Source organism: Mesoplodon densirostris, chromosome 3 (genome assembly GCF_025265405.1).
Source record: "Mesoplodon densirostris isolate mMesDen1 chromosome 3, mMesDen1 primary haplotype, whole genome shotgun sequence".
NCBI lineage: Eukaryota > Metazoa > Chordata > Mammalia > Artiodactyla > Ziphiidae > Mesoplodon > Mesoplodon densirostris.
In genome coordinates, this window is record NC_082663.1 from 109,285,375 (window position 1) to 109,308,341 (window position 22,967).

Sequence of the window (22,967 nt, forward strand, 5' to 3'; positions counted from 1 at the left end):
TTCCATGGCCCACCCTGTCAAATATGGTAGATGAAACCCAACTTGCTTGGGCTTCGTAGTGATATTCTGTTTGAACAAAGAACGTCCTATTTTTTTTTAAAAAATGAGGAAAAGATTTCTAATTTTATTTATAATTTTGTAGACTATAAACAAACATTTTTAATTTCTTTGTTAAGATTACTGGCAAGGTGGGATAGTTTTCTAGCTGTATTTCCCTTTTAAAATACCTCTTCTGAGTCTTTTACTCATTTATCTCTTTGGCACATAATGTTTTAGCTTATTCATTTGAGCTCTCGTTTCATATAATAAAGGAATTAACAGTTTGTCATATTTGCTACAAGTCTTTTTTCAAGGTGTTTTCCTTTGACTTTTTTAAATGAAATGAAATAGTCTTTTCACCTCTCTGAATTTGTAATGCACTGATTTGGGGGAAATACTGTAGCTGCAGAGAATTTGAGAGAACTGAGAATTGAAAGCAGAACTCCTGGTTGCTTTTAGTTATTAAGTATTCTAATTCTTAATTAAAGTTCTTTGAGGGAAGACTAGTGTTTGTGTAATAATCTCTAACCACTTACCTGAAGACAAGTTGAGGAGGAGAGAGGGAAATAAATATAGATTTGCCAAAGGAAAAGTGAATGATTTTTTTTAGCAGAGATGCGTTGTATTACCTAATCCTCTTTGTTGATTTCTCACAGAAAGAGTACAAACAGTTCTTGGCATTAAAGATTGGGAAAGGGAGAAAGTCATTTTGTTATGACATCTTATCCCTTCAAGGAGATCTTGCTTTCTTGCTGTCCAGTGTTCATTCCTTTCAGTGAACTTCCCCTGAAAGGAAGTGTCAGTGTCTGCTGTGCAGCCAACATAGCAGTGGGTTCAAGTAGGGCCACAGAGTGAACAAGTGACATGGTCCACACCCTCAAAGACATTAAATTGCATGTCTCATGAGTCGTGGTTTGAAGCCCCATAGATATTTAATATAAATCATTAAAAGAAAGCAAAACCACATATTCCCTAAGTATATCCAGAGTTGTTGTCAATCTCAGGTAAGTAATATATTCCAAAGGACATTTACCTGCAGACAGAAGCCACAGTCTGAGTTGAGTGTTTGTATATAGTTGTATAAAAACATCCTAGGGTTGGTTTTCCCTGGCTGGAAGCACTTAGCACCCCCCACCCAACCCCATCTTTTTTCTCTTTTTAAAAACTCCAGTTACAATATTTCCTTTCGCATAAACACTGGATGTGCCTCAAACTGCTGGCAGCAGCACTGTCCTTAAAAAAAAAAAAAAAAAAAAGCTGAGGTACTGGCTTCTCTTAGTCATGGAGTGTTGGGGTAATTAGCCTCTTCCCCTGAGACTAGGAAGGCAGCTCTTTCCCCACTTTCCAATCTTCCATATTTTCTACATTACTGGAGACCATCATACATTTTATGATTGGGTCTAGCTTTAAATTTTCTTAATATTAATGCTGCATTTAATATTGATAGGTGAGGAATGTGGCGGAACTCTAGGCATCAGTGATCCTCTGGGGGACTCTTGCTGCACAGTTTATCTTTTTTAAATAACTCTGCCATACCTAGGTTACCGAGGAATAAGATCATGTCACTCATTTGTTCATGCAAGTAATGTTGTAGGTTTGACTCGACAGGGGCACAGAAGACAAACAAGACCCCTTTTCTCACGTAACTTACACTCTGGTTTGAGGAGAGAGAAAATAAGCCAGCACACACATGAAGAAGAGTGATTACAGATAATGATAAATATTATGAAGAAACAAAACCAGTTGAGGTGATGGAGACCAATGAGTGGCGAGAGTGGGGCATTGCTAATTATAATAGATTGAATGGTCAGGGAAGACTTCATTGACATGTTGACCTGTGAGCCGAGGAATCGTTATGACAGGTGGGATCCAGCCATGGAAAAGCTGGGGGACTGCAGTCTGGATGGAATAAACTGAAAACGAAGCAGCCCACAGAGGACATAGCCTGAGTGTTTAAAGAGAAGGAGCTGGGTCATCCATAGACCAGATCTTATGGGGCTCAGTAGACCCTGGAGGAGAAATTTCATTTTGTTCCCATCAGAGTATTTGGAAAAAGATGAAGGCAAACTGGAAAATACTATACCAATTTGGGATCTATTTTGAAGGAAAGGTAACAAGACTTGTTAGTTCAAGAATAGGGAGTGAAGAGTGAAGAAATGGATAGAATCAAGGATGAGTCCCAGGTTTCTGGTTCAAATGTCTAGGCAAATTGCAAACCATTTGCTGAGATAAGGAAAACTGAGATTTGGGAAATGAAAATTAAATTTCTTTTGGACCTGTTAAGTTTAGTGTGTTAATTAGACATCCAGGGTAAGAAGTAAAATAGGCAGTTGGATGCAAGAATATGGAGCCCAAAGAGTGCAAGGGTTGGGACCTAGTTCGCAAAGACCTATGTTATAATGCATAAGTATGATGCCTATTTTTCAAGTTAACATTATAGTTTATCATTTACACTAGTTTGTCTATAGCTCTCAATGTGGAACACCCACGTTTTGACATTCTCAAGGCATAGCTTATATTCTTTAGTATATATTTGTATATATGTTTTCTATTAATTAAATCCTGTTTCTTTATCTATTTTCTTAAAATCTAAGATATTTATTGGGAGCCAGAATGTATACTTATGATTCTGGATACTGTAGTGAAAGTATATTAAAACTTCGACAAAACAGATTATGCTCAACTCCCATCATGAAAAGAGAGAAATTTTTAAACACCTGAATGTTTGATAAATATTTATTAAATATTTTAAATTAAATATTAAATATTGTTCATTAACTTCCATATGGATTATACTAAATTTGTCACTAGTAATGTTTAGACAGTCCTGCAGTGAACCCCTAAGTGTTTTTTGAAGGTAAAAAAATGAAAATGTTGAAATTAATGATGTGAGATTTTTTCAGACTTCAACATGAAAGGACACCTACTTTATTTTCTCCAAAGAAAGTCTATCATTTCTTTCAAACTTTAAGAGGTGTCCTTGTTATATTTAGATAAGATGTAAGGATAAAGACAATGCAACAGTACCAGAGAATAAAATTCCAATAGGGGAGACTAAATGATGCTGACTTAACCTAAATCTCTTGAACTTGTTTATTTGTTTTACCAGTTATGTTTTGAATGGGTCTGAAGACAGTTACAGGCTAAGTGCATTGGCATTACCTTGTCCCTGATTCAGGGCATTACCACTTATTCTTTTCTTTTCTAATTGAAAATAGATATTTTTAAAGCATTTGTTCTTTTTATCGTGTTTTCATTTTCTTAGTTTCTATATAACTTCAAGTGTTTTACCATTATGTTTTCCCCATTTCACGTCTTATGAAAGATGTAGTTTCTCAAAGCATTGAGCTGTGGAAACATTTTCATCACACATAGTAACCTCTAAGGAATGCCGTTTTAAAACTATTGTGAATTTTAGTTGTTATTAAGATGTTCTGATTTAGTTTCATTACCATTGTTTTCTCGACAACACTCACAACAATTGATTTTACCTCCAAGACGTAGTCGTTTAAAGATATTTTTAAATTTTTTCTTTTCCCCAAATATTTGAAGCATATTATCACATGGTTGAGAAAATCAACTCTCTTTTAAAACCCAGTTTTTCTTAAATAAATCAAAGATGTGTTTACTATTCTCACACTAAATATGAAAGCATTTAGAAAAGTCGGCAAGGAACCAGAACTTTCTTTTCTGCTTAGAAACTACAAATATAGAAATATGAGGGATGACAAAGGAGAAGGCCATGTGAAGAGAGAGGCAGAGGTTGGAGTGATGCAGCCACAAGTCAAGGTCACCTGGAGCTACCAGAAGCTGGAAGAGGCAAGCAAGGATTCTCCGCTAGGATGTTCAGAGGGAAGATGGCCCTGCCAACAACCTTGATTTAAGACTTCTGGCCTTCAGAACTTTGCTGATCATCTGAGCTGTGATCCTCACACATGGTTTTTTGTCCCTCCTAACACCAAACAGTGGATTGCCTTGCTGCAGAGGGGAAATTGCACCTTTAAAGAGAAAATATCACAGGCTGCCTTCCACAATGCAGTTGCTGTGGTTATCTACAATAATAAATCCAAAGAGGAGCCAGTCACCATGACTCATCCAGGCACTTGACATATTATTGCTGTCATGATTACAGAATTGAGAGGTAAGGATATTTTGAGTTACCTGGAGAAAAACATCTCTGTACAGATGACAATAGCAGTTGGAACTCGAATGCTGCCAAAGAACTTCAACCATGGCTCTCTAGTCTTCATGTCAATATCCTTTATTATTTTGATGATTATTTCTTCAGCATGGCTTATATTCTACTTCATTCAGAAGATCAGGTACACAAATGCCCGGGACAGGAACCAGAAGAATTCCAACTAATAAATGATGAAGGGGACGTCCCTGGTGGTGCAGTGGTTAAGGATCAGCCTGCCAATGCAGGGGACACAGGTTCATTCCCTGGTCCAGTAAGATCCCACGTGCCATGGAACAACTAAGCCTGTGTGCCCCAACTAGTGAGCCTGTGCTCTAGAGCCAGTGAGCCACAACTACTGAGCCTGTTTACCACAGCTCCTGAAGCCCGTGCGCTCTAGGGCCCGCGTGCCACAACTACTGAGCCTGCGTGCTGCAACTACTGAAGCCTGCGTGCCTAGAGCCCGTGTTCCTATGCCACAAGAGAATCCACTGCAACGAGAAGCCCGCGCACCGCAATAAAGAGCAGCCCCCGCACGCTGCAGCTAGAGAAAGCCTGAGCGCAGCAACAAAGACCCAATGCAGCCAAATAAATAAATAAATAAATAAAGGCAGAAGGAAAAAACAAAAGGAAATATGACGGGGTAAGATAAAAAAAAAAGCTATTAGCAACCTAAATGTTAGTAGAATTAGGAGGGAATTAATGTTTTGGAAAGTTTTAGAACTGCGTATATATTAAATACTTTTTATAAGTGCTAATTTAATACTTAATGATTCATAGTTCATGGGTAGTGGTACGTATAAAGTATACATATCTTTTTCTGTCTATCTGCTTATACCTTTCCTGCTGTCATTTCCATTAAGAATACATATATCCTTTATTTATTAAATTTCCCTACAAATTTAGCTTTATGTGGAAAGCCATCAGATAGTGTGTTGGCTGTGGAATCAAAAGACAGGCTCAGTTTCAAGCTCTTGTTGTATGACTCTGCTGGTCTCTTCTCTTTGAGCCATAGTTCCCGTCTTTATATAAAATACCTACCTCTCCTAATTCAGCCTTTGATTCTCACCATCCGGTTTTGAGATATATGTGAAAAAATGTAAACTGGGAAGCCAATACAAATGGAAGGATTTTATTTTTATGCAGAACATGGTAATGTTTTCCATGAATGTCATTATAAAGTTAGAGTAATTTTTGTGGTGTTAAAAAATAATTGGCCTTTGACTAACAAAGATCATACAGCATTGATTGTAAAAGTCAATTTAGATCATGATTATTTTAAAATAAAACTTTTTAATAATGTTCAAATATTAACAATTTTATATTACACTTGTCATACAAAAACATTAGAAATAAAAATAAAATAAGAAACCCTGAAAATATTATACCTGTTTCCTCTTGGGATATATCCTGCTGTTACTGTAAATGTGGTACGTTAGTAAGGTTTTCCTACATTCCAGACTGATTTAACATTTTAAAATTTACCTTCAAGATTATTTATTTTACTATCTATTTGCTGTTTTTCACGTTGCCTATTCCTTTAATTGTCTGTTCCTGATACTCATGCTACGGACATACGAAGTCAAGGTCAGAAATGGTTGATCTTTGCCCTTCCGGTAAGGCTTACCAGCAAATACAAGAATCTTTAGCAAATTATTACCAACTAGAATTTTCCAATAGATGATTTTATTCCCAATGAAAAAAAGTAACAATGAATTTAAAGATATGGGGTTTTTTTTTGTTTTTTTTTTTTGTTTTTTTTTGCGGTACGCGGGCCTATCACTGTTGCGGCCTCTCCCGTTGCGGAGCACAGGCTCCGGACGCGCAGGTTCAATGGCCATGGCTCACGGGCCCAGCCATTCTGCGGCATGTGGGATCTTCCCGGACCGGGGCACAAACCCGTGTACCCTGCACTGGCAGGCGGACTCTCAACCACTGCGCCACCAGGGAAGCCCAAGATAAGGGTTTTAATTCCATCTTTTCCATTAATTCATCATGTGACATCAGGCAAAGCATTTAATTTCTTTGCCCCCTGGAGTTCGGGAGCTTGAAGTTCAAGCCTGTCTCCCCTGTCTTACAAGCTCTGTGATCTTGGACAAATTTTTGCTTTTCTGAGCAGCCTCCACCCCAGTTTTCTCATCTATAAAATGAGAGTAATAACAATTACATCCAGAGCTGACATAAGGATTAATGAGTTAAGTACTGAAATACAAATGAAAACAGATTGACCGTAATGCTGGGGGCTCTCTGGAAGAGGAGACAGCCTTCTCCCAAGAGGCCTCACAAGACAGTCTTGTTATCATAGCAGATGTGCCAAAATTGTTCTAGCCTCCAGCCTGACAGGTTCAGAACTGCATTTATCAGTACCTGTCATTACATTAGACGCATATAAGCCAGGTTCAGGAATGCCAGTTTATAGCTTTAAATTGTCTCCATTGCTGGATCTTCCTCAATCTTCCTGACCTCTAATTGTTAGTGTGTCCAGGACTCTCAATCAAGCTTTTCCCTTTTGTCTCTGGACATGTTCCCAGCTGCAAATACCATCTACAACTTAACTCTCAAATTTATATCTGTAGCCCTGTCTTCTCCCTTGATGTCAACTTTTTGTGTGTCTAGATTCCTACTTGGCATCTCCACTTAGAAATCTGATTGACATCTCTTCTCAAAAGTGGTGAACTTTGTCAGCACCTCCTGCCTCAGCATGTACTCCTTGCTTCCATCTTGACTGTCTCAGTTAATGACAACTCCATTCTTCCAGGTACTCAGTCACAAACACTCTAGAATGTCCCTTGCAACTTCTCTTTTTCTCACACCTCCTGTCCAGTCCATGAGCACATCCTGCAGTTTCAACCTTTAAATATATCCAGACTCAAACCTCCTCTTACCACCTGACCTGCTGCTGTCATCTCCATCAGCACTACTTCTCCCCTGAAATTCCAGCAATGCCTCCTCTTAACTCCATTTTGCCCCCCTAACTTCAATTCTTACGTAGCAATTGGAATGATTCTGTTAAAATGTAAGTCAGATTATGTTACTTCACTACTCAAATCCTTCTGATAGTTTACTTGGAGGAAAATCCAGATTCCCTTGGCACGGGCCACATAGCTCTATGTGATCTGCTTCCCCTGCTGGAACCTCCTCCCCTATCTGCTCCCTCACTCCACCAGACTACTTGTTTACTCCACCCCAGCCTCACTGGCCTCCTCGCTTTTTCTTCAATGCACCAGGACTCTCAGTTTCCTCCCACTGAGTGTTCCCCCGTATATTTGCATGCCTCCTCCTCCTGTTTTGGAGATGTTTCTCTGGCGACAACCTCTATAAACGTCTGGTATAGTCACCTTCCCAACTCCCGTGGACCCCGTACCCAAAATCTGGTTCAAATGTTGAGACTGATGACGATGCCACACATGCAGTAAGAGAATATGAACAGGTTTATCACTCCTATAATGGGGCTTTCTGGGGAGAGTAGGGCAGGGGCCCAAGCAGGTCAAAAACTGGCTTGAGAAAGCAGGGGAAAGAGACAGGTTCAGCTTTTATTGTGATAAGAGGCTAGCACTAGGGTGAGGGGCCTTGTGCATGCAGGATTGCTCACACGCTTTGAATTTCCTGTTGCTGCCAAAGGAAGGAACCGTGGGCTTTCTCAAGAGCTTGCCCAGATACAGGGCAGAAGAGGAAAGGGGTTTGGGGGTGGTTTGAAAGCTCGCAGCAGTCAAACATCAAGAATGGAGTCAGCTCCTTCTTACAGTGTTTGTCTCTCAGTCCTCTTTCCCTGCTCTATTTTCCTCATAGAACTTATTACCCCATTACATATTTTATAGATAATTTTTATTTGTTGTCACTTAATCTCCCCACCCTATATATAAGTTCCAGGAAAGCAGGGAGTTTATCATTTTTATCTCTAGTTATATCCTCAGTACTCAGAATGGTGCCTGCCATAGTAGTGCTCAATAAAAATTTGTTGAATAATTTAAAAAAATTAAGTAACAGGGCTTCCCTGGTGGAGCAGTGGTTGAGAGTCCACCTGCCGATGCAGGGGACACGGGTTCGTGACCCGATCCAGGAAGATCCCACATGCCGCAGAGCGTCTGGACCCGTGAGCCATGTCCGCGGAGCCTGCGCGTCCGCAACGGGAGAGGCCACAGCAGTGAGCGGCCCGCGTACTGCAAAATAAGAAAGAAAGAAAGGAAGAAAGGAAGGAAGGAAGGAAGGAAGGAAGGAAGGAAGGAAAGAAAGAGAAAGAAAGAGAAAGGGAGGGAGGGAGGAAGGAAGGAAGGAAGGAAGGAAGGAAGGAAGGAAGGAAGGAAGGAAGGAAGGAAGGAAGGAAGGAGGGAAGGAAATGTAATGAGACCAGTTGCTGGGACACCTATGTGTTCATGACCAGCACAATCTTTACCTAGTCCAGACCTGAAAGGAAAACTCAATTGTAATGAGAAAGTCAGAGTGCCTGGGGAGGACAGAGCCCAGTGAGAGACTTTGGAAAAATCAAAGTCAGCATCATTGCGTGAAGGGTGTCAGGCCATTGCTGCTTCCAGCTCACAGCAGAAATGACCCTGCACTTTTAATGGGCCCCTGAACTTTTCAGACCGTTCATTAGTGACTTGTGGTAGTTGTGGCTCAGGTGACCTCTTTCTGGGTTTCCAGGGAAGATCATCCTCTCTTTACATCTGCACAGCCTTTTTTTAGGTGAGTGAAAACAGTCATTTGGGTCAGAGGTGAGTCCCGCAGACTCCTGGAGCTGGTCTTTCTCTACAAGGCAACTGTGCAATGCCTCTGGTCTGAAGCATTGATTTCCTCCGATTTTCAGTTCTCACCAGTGCTGCCAGGATAGAAAGCACATGTGCAGAGTGAGTGGTCTGCAAATGGTAATCTCAATTACTTCTTATTTCTAGAAAATGAAGTGGAAATAAGCCCACTATGTGGTACGTCTTTCTGCTGTAACATTTGCAATCACAGAGGTCTTTTCTAGCTGTTATTTGTGACTTAAAATGGTTCATTGAACGGATGACTGTCATCTCTGAAACCGTGGCCTGCCCGTAACCAGACTGGAAAGACAGCTACACCAAGGCTCGGGCAGCTGAGCCCACGCTATCTTAGCCTTGGGGGCCTCTCCTTTTAAATCCTCTTATGTCCTTTCTCAAAAGAGTCCCCTGCCCTCTCCCCTCCACCATGCCTATCCTGCTTCAATATAAGAAACTGCTGTTTTGTGCCTCTTTTCTTGTTAACAGGATTCTCTCATATCCTGTTTGCATTTAAGGTTTCTTTGTCCCTGTTCTGTGATACCCACTGGGCTTGCTGCCTATATTTTGCCAGTGTGTAGTAGTAGAGTGTCCGTGAAAGAAGCAAACTGTTGGAATGTATAGTTATTCTTCTTATTACAGGGATGTGTGGGTGTGATACATGTGCGTATGTGATTATCAGTGGGTGTTAGGAAAAAGAGGTCTTCTGTTAAATAGAATCATGATGGAAGAATCATAATCCCTAACATATGTTGTTAATATGTTTTAGATGATCCTTTAGGAATTAGACCATACTTTTGTTTTGTGCATTAAGCCGCTAGTTATCCAGGGCTGAAGGCAGAAATGATTTGTCCCTTTGTTTCCACTTTGAGTTTATGTTTCTCTTCTGTCTCCCCATCTATCAACCGTCTTTGTTTCCTGAGAAATCAGGGTTGATACACAAAATTACTTGTATTGAAACAGAGCTTCCAGAGTTTCACTTTTCAGCATACAAAGAAGCTCTTCAGCCTGGGTGTGTTATAGATTCACTGAGTAGGATTAAGCACATGGTCTGGAAGAAAGAGTTTTTGTTTCTAAGAGGCGTTGTTAGAGACCTGCGTATTTTGGCAAGTGAATAAATCTGTGACTGGGTAGGAGGTAACTGTAGTTCAACCACTGCCTCAAATATAGCAGCTCAACAGACACTCCTGGAAAACAGCTCTCAAAGGATGTTTTGAAGAAACAAGAGCCTTGGTACAAAGTAACGTGACTCCTTCACTGCTATCCGCACATCACTGTGACGCGTGGTACTGAAAGCCAGAGGGACTGTCTACTGAAATCCATAACCCTGGGGTCTCTACATTAAAAGCTCTGACCCATTCAGCAAATACTCTCTTAAATTTCAAATGGGATTTTAAAGGGCTGACAATAAAATAAGTCCTTTCTGTGTACTGTAAAATGGCTTACTCTATGTGTGTGCCAGTGTATAAACATTTAAGCACTTACTGCTGAATTACAAACCCAGGTTTCAATTGCTTCCTATTACTGAAATCATGGGGGAAGGCTTGGAAAAACAGAGCAGGGGCTGTTAAGGGTTTTTGAGCTGGTTTTCTCCCTCCGCCTCTTTTACCTTCTTTCCTTCTTTCCTCTCACCCCTCGTTCCTTCCCTCCCTCTCTGCCCACAGAGCACTTACACTTTGATGAGCTCAAATTCTGTCTCTGTTTATTTGGTGTATGACTTTGGACCTGAACTTCATTATCCCCATGTGCAAAATGGGGATAATGCTTCTTATTTCATGGGGTTGTCATGGTGATTAAAATGAGATAATATAATAACCTGGTCATGGAGGCACAGACATATTTCACTCCCTTGCTTCTTCTGATACGGCTGCAGACGTGTCTTTTGTTCCCGTCCCACTCTCTTTGGATTTCTACTTTTCCCCCTTTCTTGGACTCTGTTTGCAGGTCTCTTTATTTGCATGTATCTCTTTCCGTGTGTCTCAATACTGATGTCTCTGTGAGCAGCTGTGTGTCTCTATGTGTGTGCCTCTCTGTCTTCCGGTATATGTGTCTAGTTTATATCTTTTTGTTGTTGTTGTTGTGTGTGTGTGTATGTGTGTGTTTGTGTGTGTGAGAGAGAGTGACAGAGAATATCCCTCTGTGTGCATGCTTCTTTGTCACTGTCTTTCACTCTGTGTGTGTTGTGGATCTCTGTGCTGTGTGAATGTGTCTCACTTTGCATCTGTGTGTGTGTGTGTGTGTGTGTGTGTGTGTGTCCAGCTCTCTGAGTGTCTCTGTGTTTCTCTCACATGCAGTGGGTCTCTCTCTGCCTCTGCATATGTCACTCTGTTTCTGTGTTTCTGTGTATCCCTATTTCACTCTGTCCCTTTCTCTGTTTTGTTCATATTCTCTCACTCTCTCTCTCTTTCACTTTCACTCTCTGCCTTTCCTGCTTTCTGTCTGTCTTTTTGTCTCTCATGCACTCTCAGACTCTCCATCCCTGTCTCTCTGTGTCTTAGTCTCTGCCACTCTGTGTCTTTCTCTTGTATATGTACATATGAAGGTGCTATGTGTTCATTAGTTCATTTAATTGTACTTGTATTTATGCATGCTCTTCTCATTCTGTCCCCAACACAGCTTAGATATCCAGTGACAGTTAGCTAGTAACTTCATAACTCAGGAAGAAGTGAAAGGAATAGGAATTTGTTCTAAAGAAGCCTTCAGGGACTCTCCTGGTGACACAGTGGTTAAGAATCCGCCTGCCAATGCAGGAGACATGGGTTCGAGCCCTGGTCCGGGAAGATCCCACATGCTGCGGAGCAACTAAGCCCATGCGCCACAACTACTGAGCCCACGCACCACAACTACTGAAGCCTGTATGCCTAGAGCCCATGCTCCGCAACAAGAGGAGACACCGCAGTGAGAAACCCACACACTGCAACAAAGGATAGCCCCCGGTCTCTGCAACTAGAGAAAGCCCCCATGCAGTAACGAAGACCCAACACAGCCCTAAATAAATAAATAAATAAATTTATAAAAAAATAAAAAATAAAATTAAAGAAGCCTTCAGGAGACTTATGGACAGAGAGGAGATTCTTTAAATTATAGATGGGCATTAGGAAGATTTGGTTGTATTTTAGATGATTTATCACTAATTTCAAAAATCACCTTCAAAATGGACGCATATAAAACCAAATATAATTAGCAACCTCAGACCCTTCTCTCAATTTCCATATACTCCAGGGCGACGTTTAAAGGCTCCCTTTGCCAATCTTGATGATTTTTTCTTCCATACATTTGTCTTTCTGCTGACCCTCCTTTTCCATTTCCCTGACCATAATCTGGGTTCCTCCTCTAATCATCTTTTATCTGGACCACTTTAGCTGCTATCTCTGACTCCTGCCAACCTCCCAGTCCATCGTGCCAGTTGATGCTGGGTTAATGTTGCTATTACTTCAGGCTCTGCTTGATACCTTCCCTTGGCTTCCAGTCATCTTCCAGGGTTACCAAGAGAGCTTCACAACATCACTACCTGGGTAGGATTTTTTAAAAGGCTCATGTGAACAGTATTTTGCCCACCTACCAATACGTTCAATGTATATAAGAAACTCTACACCTGCTTTACAAATAAAACCAACTCCCAGTTATTTCCAATGAGATAAAGTGTTTCTTAAGAAGACATAGAATGAACTTAAATGGGAATCTGGATGAGGAAGCTTCACCAATTTGTAGCACCAGTGTGTTGTCCAGTTTACCTGGTGGTGCTTAATGTGTGTAAATATTAAGTTGATATTTTTTTACTTTTTTTTTTTTATAATTTAGGGCAGAGGTCAGCAAGCTTTTTCTGTAAAGCACCAGATTAGTAAACATTTTAGGCTTTGTGGATCATGCTGTCTCTCACAACTACTTAATTCTACCTCTGTATTGAAAAAGCAGGGTAGACAATCCATATAAATGGGTGTGACTGTGTCCTAATAAAACTTTATTTACAAAAACAGGAAGTAGGCTGGATTTAGCCCCGCTAACCCTTGATAACATCTTGATAATATTTATGATAACACCTTATTGTGTATTATATACCTTTTAGGTAAAGTTTCCATTCCTGGGCAATCTAGTTTTTTTAAAACTTCTGTTTATCTCTCTCTCTGTTTCCATTATGTATATACATGTGATTGTGTGTGTGCCAAAAATAACTATATATATTTTGATCTTGCTACAGAGCTTCATATAATTTTTATATCATTATTATAGATAAAGCAATCATATTATTTTCATATATATATGTATATATATATTTCCATGCTCATGATTTTAATCAGGTAAACAAAAATCTGAATAATGTCACTGAAACTGGATTGTATCTCAATAAACTGAAAATAACTAATTTATATCCCTTATATCAATTGTCATTTGTATTTTACTGTTTTAGGAGTGCATGCATATCAACAACAGAAGAAATATGCATTCTCTTTTTTCCCACAACTCTAAATAATGAATCTGTTGATCTTTCTTCATACTCCTCAAAGCATGATCTTCTGGGCTTTCTTTTAAATGAAAGGAAAATAGAATAAATATTTAAATACTTTAAATAAATACATATCTTGAGAGTTAAATACATGACTTTGAAATTTCTAGACAAAAGGCTTATCCTAGTTTTGTTGATTTTATTTTCTATATCAGTTGAATGACTTTGGATGAATATTATTATTTAGTAAGCTTGTATAGCTATATAGCCCACACAGGTTAAAGTCTGGAATTTGGTTTGTAAACCATCTTCTTACTGGTTTTCTAGAGTGTGCCAATTCATTTTATAAATAATACTTGCTAAAACTCATCTCTAACCTGAAAAGCATCCAAGAATCATGATTGTTTTCTGGGCTTCCCTTGTGGTGCAGTGGTTAAGAATCTGCCTGCCAATGCAGGGGACATGGGTTTGATCCCTGGTCCAGGAAGATCCCACACGCTGTGGAGCAACTAAGCCCGTGCGCCACAACTACTTAGCCTGTGCTCTAGAGCCCGCAAGCCACAACTACTGAGCCCATGCGCCACAACTACTGAAGCCCACGCACCTAGAGCCTGTGCTCAGCAACAAGAGAAGCCACTGCAATGAGAAATGAGAAGCCGCAACAAAGAGTAGCCCCCGCTTGCCACAACTAGAGAAAGCCCGCGCGCAGCATTGAAGACCCAACGCAGCCAAAAAAAAAATTTTATTAATAAATTAATTAATTAAAAATAAATAAATAAAAATAAAAGATTGTTCTCTGTTAAAGAGAATAAATCCTAAGATTTGCAACACTACTGTTTTATATATGAAAATGGCAGTGAAAAATCCAAGAGCTAGTTCCATGCCAGCTCGGCAATACTGGACATGCCCATGGGAGGTGGAACCAGGACAGAATTGCTTCTGGTAGTATTTAGTGGTAGAAAAGAATCCTCTGTCTTGGAAGTAGCTACTTTGATTGAGGTTTTTGTTTGTTTGTTTTGTTTGTTTGTTTGTTTGTTTCTATCAGTGGAATATTTACCTTAAACCCTTAAGGGTTTAAGGGCCTAAGGAAATCAGCAAGTCAGATTCTGATGTATCCACAACCTCGGCTCTTATCTTATTTTTTTAATTTAATTTTTATTTTATTAAATTACTTCTTTTACAATTCTGAAAAATCAAATAGTACTCTCAAGAAAACAATACCCCCTCCTATCAATACTTGACCTCTAGAGGTAAACATATTTAATTATTTTAAGATATTTTGGGTTTTATTTACTTCCATATTTCTTAATAAAACATGTATGTTACTATTTCTTGATTTTTCAGTCTTAACTATCATCTACCTGGCTTCCTACTCACATATTCACACACATATGTTTCTTATCCCTTTATGGCACCAATCTAATTATGATCATTTTAAAATACTTTGATAATAAGTTTTTTCATTATAAAAATTACATGTTTTTTATTCATAGCTGACACATAATGTATTTAAAATAAAATAACAATTTTTAACTTTTTATTACTGAAAATAATTGACTTTTTAAATTTTGCTTTCTAAATGCCTGTTACTAATTCATCTCTCCATCATAGCCCGAATTTCTGAATGTGATTTAACAACACTTCAAGTATTTTTAATCAATTTTATTTATTTTCTTCTTGAAGATATTCCCCCTGGTTGTCATCAAAATATCAGTCATTGTCCTACCAAATGTGAACAATATTCTGATTTCTACCTCTGTAGATTAGTTTGGCTCTGAGTTCTCACCATTTAGTATTCAAGCTTGCATTGAACTTACTGTTTTCAGTAGATTCCTGCACCTGAAATGGTATCTGGTTGGGCTTCTCCAGAGAGTGTCTCCAGTGTTTGACCAGTGTGCAGAGGTCAGACTCCCAGATGTATTATCCGAATCAGGGTGTCTAAGGGTGCAGATGCTTCTTAAACAAATTTCCAGCCAAGTCTTCTGCCTTCCTCATTTTTTTGTTGTTTCCTTGACACTCTTAGGAGCATGTCTTGCGTTCTCAACTGTGGGCTTAGATTTCAGAATTAACTACTCTGCTTAGTCACATGCCTTTTATCTATTCACCTTTCAGTTTTTGAAATTACCTTTCACATTGTCTTTGTTCTTGAGAGTTAATAGATTAAAATCTCCTTTAAGACGGAGAAGGAACTAAGGTAAAGAATGTGTTCATTGGATAATTTTTAATTGTGTCAGGGACATTGATTTCTCTATTATTGTTGTCTATTTATTGTTATTTCTTGTTATTTTGTGTTACTTTTGTAAGGTTGGAGGTACTTCAGAAGGAATCATGGATTTACCATTACTAAGCTGATACTATATTCTTACTCTAATTTTTTAATTGAGGTATAACTGACATAAAACATATAGTTTCAGGTGTACAATGTAATGATTCAATATACTGTATATATTGCAAATTGATCACCAATATAAGTCTAATTAACATTCAACACCATACATAGTTGCAAATTTTCGTTTTCTTGTGATGAGAACTTTAAGATTTACAGTTGACCCTTGAATAGCATGGGTTTGAGCTGTACATGTCCACTTATATGCAGATTTTTTCAGTAGTAAATATCACAGTACTACATGATCTGCAGTTGGTTGAATCTGTGGATGTGAAACTGGTGATACTGAGAACTGACTAGAAATTACATTTGGATTTTCTACTGCATGGAGGGTCCTTGTCCCTAATCCCTGGTTGTTCAAGGGTCAACTCTACTCTCTTAGCAACTTTCAGATATGCAATTCAGTATTGTTAATTATAGTCACCACGCTGTACAGTACATCCCCAGGACTTATTTATTTTATAACTAGAAATTTGTACCTTTTGACCCCCTTTACCCATTTTTGCCTGCTCCTCACCCTGCCCCTGGCAACCACCAATCTGTTCTCTGCTCAGGGTTTTGGGTTTTTGCTTTTGCTGTTGTTTGTTTTTTTTAGATGCCACATATATGTGAGATCATACAGAATTTGTCTTTCTTTGTCTGACTTATTTCACTTAGCATAATGCCCTCAAGGTCCATCCATGTTGTCACAAATGGTAAGATTTCATTCTTCTTTATGACTGAATAATATTCCATTGTGTATATATACCACATTTTCTTCATTCATATATTGATGGGCATTTAGGTTGCTTCCATGTCTTGGCTATTGTAAATAATGCTGCAATGAACATGGGGTGCAGTATCTTTTTGAATTAGAGTTTTTGTTTTCTTCAGATAAATACCCAGGAGTGGAATTGTTGGATCATATGGTAGTTCTACTTTTAATTTTTTGAGGAACCTCCATTCTGGTAAGGAAGAAAGCATATTTCAGGAAAAATAAGACTTCAGCATCTCAAATTAGGAAGCGATTTTGCCAGATATAGGGAAATAAAGCTATATTACTCTGGGCCAGTGTTAGTTTCATTAGCTATTGGACTTAGTTCTGCCATGGACTTACATGATATTTTTTTTACTCCTTTGCATTATTGCACACACGCAACTTACTTCTGGATGGTTGCTATTTAAGTAATAGCAACGAAAGAAAAAATTGGGAACTGGAAATAATAAATTATAAGTAAAATCTTTTCTAACAGAGAGAAGGAGAAAAGGATCATCGGGTACGTTTGGCAGTTGGAAATGGCATACGGAGTGACGTATGGAGAGAATTTTTAGACAGATTTGGAAATATTAAGATGTGTGAGCTTTATGGAGCTACTGAAGGAAACATTTGTTTCATGAATCACACTGGGAAAATTGGATCAGTTGGGAGAGCAAATTTCCTTCACAAAGTAAGTACAATATTTTCTTTACAAAGGAAATATATTGAGATCTGCTAACCTCTCCTCTAGACTTTGTGCTTGTAAATTATGCTAAATATTATCACCTTTTTTTAAAATTTGAGAACTTCTATAAATAACATAGTGGCCACTAGATGAACTGTGGTGCCATAGACTGTGAAAACCTCAATTATCTCCCATCTTTTCCCCCTGTAATATGGGGATAATGATAGTTAGTTCTTTTGTTCGGTTTTCAAATTTAATGATATAATGTATAAACAAGCATAGGTCCCGACATATATTAATTTGACTCCATTTTCTGTGTTTTCAACCCACTATTTCTACTTTCCATTCATTTTTATATCACTCAAAAATTATATGTAGGCTTCTAATATATGGTTTCCTTAAAAACTATGTCAAGATATCACTAAAATTTTTAAAGTAGCCAAAAAATTACCTTCTTAGGAGTAAAAGACAGCTAATTTCTCAACAGCAACCATGGAAGACAAAATATAATGGACAGATATCTTCAACTTGTTTGGAAGAAATAATTATCAAAATAGAATTTATATTCAACAATATTATTTTTAAATAATAAAAATGAAAAATTTTTAAAAGTATCAAAATTTATATAACCTCAAGGGGAAACAAACAAATCCAGAATCATAGTAGAATATTTTATTTTAGCTCTTTATTATTTGATAGAACATGCAAAAAGTTTTTTCAATGACATAGTGTATTAGAATAATACAATAACTAAACTATTTGAACTAATGAACATATATAGGGCACTGCATTTAAAAACTGCAGAATATCCATTATTTTTAAGTGTTTATCACACATTCACAAAGATTACAGGACCACATAGGGAATTCCAGCAAATTTCATAGGCTTGAGTATATATGGATTATGTTCTCTGACCACAGTTTAATTAAGATAGAAATGTTTAGAATAACAGCTAGATCATCTCCTATATATTTGGAAGTGAAACATCTCTAAATTTCTATGAGTCAAAGAAAAAAATCATAATAGAGAAATAGAAATAGAAAATAATTTAAGCTGAATCATAATGAAAATGTTACATTTCAAAACTCAGATAAGAATAGCTGAAAATTAGTGAGATAAATATCCATTTCTGTAAGTTAATTTTAAAAAACAACTAAAATAAACTCAAAGAGTATAAAAGGAAGCAATAAAAAGCATAATTTTAAAAAGTAAAAAGAAACATTTAGTGAGGATTATCAAACGAGATAAAAGTATAATTTTTAAAGAGTAAAGAAATAGATTCAAAGCTGGTATAAATTGACCTAATGTTTGAAACTTAAAGAAGGTACATACTATTTTTATAATGCGTTTTGTGGGACTGTGAGGGTCTTGTTGACATTTCAGAAATACATGTGCATTGCGAACAAAAATAATTGGGGGAAAGTAAGTGCTGATATTACCGAGTATTATTACATTCTTTTTTTTTTTTTTTTTCTTTTTGCGGTATGCGGGCCTCTCACTGTTGTGGCCTCTCCCGTTGCGGAGCACAGGCTCTGGATGCGCAGGCCCAGCGGCCATGGCTCACGGGCCCAGCCGCTCCGCGGCATATGGGATCCTCCCAGATCGGGGCACGAACCCGTATCCCCTGCATCGGCAGGCGGACTCTCAACCACTGCGCCACCAGGGAGGCCCTATTACATTCTTTACAGTTAATTTTCTCAATGGATTGCGCTGGTTCCATTAAAAATTTGGTATTCATAATTAAAGCCTTTTGGTGAAGCTGAGTCATTCCTAGGTAATCATGTAATAGGAACACAATGAAGATTTGTATTTTGTATTACTGGCTTGACCTCATTATAATTTTCTAATATCTTAAAGTCCCTGTCAGACTGTTATAATGTCCACAATGCAGGAAGTTATTATTGTCTCCAATTTATTTGGGCAACTTCTGATTTTTTTTTGCTGTTTTTTTTTTTCTTCAGTTTGAAAACGAAAAAAAAAAAGTACCCAATGTCATGTGAATTGTAGTCTTTTATCATTTCATTTGCATGTTGTTTCATTACGTAGCAGATAATCAGAAAAAAATTGAACCAATAACTGTTTCATAACTATGTGAGGAGATTTAAGTGTGTCTCTAAAAAATTTAAACTTATTGGAGGCTTACACTTACCGTCTCAGAGATGAATCAGCCTCTAAATGGAGATAGGATGTTAAAACTGAAAGAAAAAGATGAAGCAGCAACAGAGTTCCTCTGACCCAAATGTCCTTCTTCTGTGCTATTATTCCTGTGCTTACTATTTAAATGCATGAAACTGAAGGGAGGTGTGTCCCATATACGCCCCCAAAGCAAATAATATAAAAACTTTAGTGACAGTGCATTTGAGAGATAAATCCAAGTAAAAATTGGGGACCGCCTTCTCCTTTTCTATGCCCAGTAGTAATAATTGGGAAGGAACAAACATGAAATCCTTAGAGGAACTAAAACTTGAAAGAAAGGGAGAAAATGAATCTAAATAAAAAACAACTAAAAATATATGTATGAATATCAAAATAATAAGTCCCCCCAAATGGCCAGAAAATGTTTAGGAAAACAATTTCCCATAGGTTCAAAAAATTATAATAATATTCTCTTTAAACATAAGAGCTCGGGCTTCCCTGGTGGCGCAGTGGTTGAGAGTCCGCCTGCCGATGCAGGGGACACGGGTTCGTGCCCCGGTCCGGGAGGATCCCACATGCCGCGGAGCAGCTGGGCCCGTGAGCCATGGCCGTTGAGCCTGAGCGTCCGGAGCCTGTGCTCCGCAACGGGAGAGGCCACAACGGCGCGAGGCCCACATACCGCAAAAAAACAAAACAAAACAAAACAAAAAAACATAAGAGCTCAAAGGAAAATGCAAGGAAATCATAGATCAACAAATGGAGTTGGAAAGTAGGCATGCTCAACCCAAAGGAAAAAGAATAAAAGGGAAAAATGAAAATATTACAGAGCTGAACACCACACTGAAGGACTTAAAAATAAACAAGACTGAAAAGATTGTTAGCAAGATGGATGCGATTAAGGAGTCACGCAGACGTAAAGAATAAGCAAATAATAATATAAAATAAATTAAAAAGGTAAATTTTGAAAACATAGACAATGATCTGACATGTGCTTCGTTCATGTTCTGGTAGAAGAAAACAAATCAAAGTGAAAAAAACTATCTGAAACCTAATAGATGAAAAATTCCTGAAAATAAAGATTTGAATCTTTAGCAAAAGAGCACATTATGTTCCAGGGGGAAAAATATGGTACAGAATGACCATCAGAAAATATATATATTCTGGTGAAATTACTGAATGTAAATTGAAGAACCATAAGAAGATGCTAAGGCAGAAAAAGCAAAAGATGTACAAAGTATACGGTGAAGATGGGAAATGTCTCAGGCATCTTTTGAAACAAAAACATTACACTCAGTGCCCCCCAAAAAAGAAAGTAATGTTTTCACCTAAGAATTTTAGTTCTAGCAAACTTGTCCTACAAGTCCAAAGGCAACAAAGTAGTGTTCTCAAACTTTTAAGAAATCAGAGAATATAATTCCCATGTACTTACAGAAATACACTACTTTATATTCACTGAATGAAAAATTCTAGTGAACCTGAGGATAAAGCAGTTTAGAAATGGAAGGAACCACCTTCACTTGAAAGGTTTGATTGAATCCACTTAAATATAGAGGATTGAAAAGCTCTGAATTATGTTTATAGATCAAATGGAAGTATAAATCCTGACAATATAAGAATACTTATAACTAACAAAAATGGTAATTGTGTGGGAGGAGAGAAGAAGGTATAAGTATTGATTATCTCATCTTTTATGGTGGTAAATCCATAGATACAAAGTAAAGTATGAGACTTAATAAAAAGGCTCCTTTTGCTCAAATTTGTATAAACTTCTTTTATTGTCTTAAAGTAGGCGTCTTTTAGAGACTAAGAAATTTAGCCAACTGTGAAGTTAGAAAGCAGTTCACGTGGGACCACCTTCACATCTGACATCAGTTGCAGTTTGGGAGTCCCTAAGACCACCTTTAAGTTTGATAATTCACTGGAAGGAACACAAAACTCACCAAAAACCATATAATAGTTACAGTTTATTACACCTAAAGGATATAGATTAACATCAGTCAAGGGAAGGAACAGTAGAGTAGAATCCAGGAGGGTAACAAATGCAAAGCTTCCAGTTATCCTCTCTTGTGAAGTCAGGAGGGTATTACTCTCCTGGAATTGATGTGTGACAATACATGGAGTATTGCCAACTCAGGAAGCTCATCCAGCCTTGATGTCCAGAGTCTTTTGCAGGTGCTCAATCTTTTAAATCTAGTTGGCTGCCTCTGTGGTCAACCTCCACCTCCAGTCCCTCAGGAGTTCAAGCTGGGTGACCCAAAGCCCAACCCTACATAACATTATTGGCATGGCTCAGAGACCCACTCTCAATCATAGAGTTACTATCTGGTTGCCCAAGGTCCTTAGGCAAATAAAAAGTCCTGTCCCTCATGACATTGTGAGGGCTTTGAGATTATCTCCCAGAAGCTGAGAGCAAAGGCCAGGCCTCTAATTAAATTTGTGGTTAAAGTTAAATTCTTTTATCCCATAGGGACTGGTATCTCTTATGCTAAAGACACATTTTAGTTTAACTTTGGTTCCATTTTCTTTTGTTAAATTCAAGAAAATTTAAATTGATTGCATTTACTAGAATGGTGTGATTTCATTTTTCATAAATTATTTTACTAATCAGTTTCATACCTTTCCCTCTATTGATTTAAATGCATTTGTAATGATGTTCATCAAATGCCTTTCTTTATATATATTTATAATAAGTTTCCAGTATGTCTGACACAAGTGAGCACAGTGAACAAAATGCACATAAATTCCTGCCCATGTGCAGGTCATGTTCTATTGAGGAAGACAGAAAACAGACAAGATTAATAAATAAAATACAGTCTATAGCACATACTCATAAGTGCAAAAGAGGAAAATTAAACAGGGAAAGGAGATTGTGTGTGTGTGTGCATGTGTATTGGGAGGCGTTTTTGAAATTTTAGGTAGAATGGCCACGGATCACTTTGTATTGAGAATATATTACACCATGTTAAGAATGGTTTACTTTTGGTTAAAATTTGGGGAAATTTAACTTTTTCTTCTTATTTTTCTGTTTTACTTGATTTTTTTCAAATGATTGTTTTTTAAATACAAGTCTGCGAACCATTCAGAAAACTATGCTGTTGCATAACAGTGCATCCTGGAAATGAGTATTCATAATGTCCCAACTCTATATAATATTACATGTTACTATAGGTATATAAATGTATATTTATGATAGATGATAAGTTTATGAGTGTGTGTGTGTGTGTTTGTATCTTTTAAGGGTCTTCTGTTTAAGGAAACAGAGAAACCACCCTTTACCTATGGTGTGGGATAAATGAGCCTGTACTGTATAGGTCAAAGCAATGTAGTATAACGCTGAGGCAAAAAATCCTGAATTGGAATCACTGTAACTAGGGCTCTAGTTCCAGCTCTGCCACTACCTGACTTTTTGACTTTGACAAGTCACTTTCTTCTGGATTCAAAGTCTACTCATTTATTTAAAGAGGAAATAATTTTTGTGTTCCCTTTCTAACTTCTAAATTTACAAATCTGAATATGCAAAAGCATACAGGTATGTGTGGGAACTCCAAGGGCCAGTGTGCACAGTCACATAGATGTATGCTGTACAGTTCTGGGGACCCATTTGTCTAGACTGTTACAAATGAGACCC

At 37.9% G+C, this 22,967-nt stretch overlaps 1 protein-coding gene across 1 annotated transcript in view; it reads left to right on the forward strand.

Moving 5' to 3' along the window:
• SLC27A6 (solute carrier family 27 member 6) overlaps positions 1-22,967 on the forward strand; it is a 58,389-nt gene that overhangs the window by 23,154 nt on the left and 12,268 nt on the right. The window contains exon 5 of the mRNA XM_060091904.1: positions 17,015-17,209. Coding sequence (XP_059947887.1) covers positions 17,015-17,209 — 195 coding nt within the window. The remainder of the gene's footprint in view (positions 1-17,014; positions 17,210-22,967) is intronic.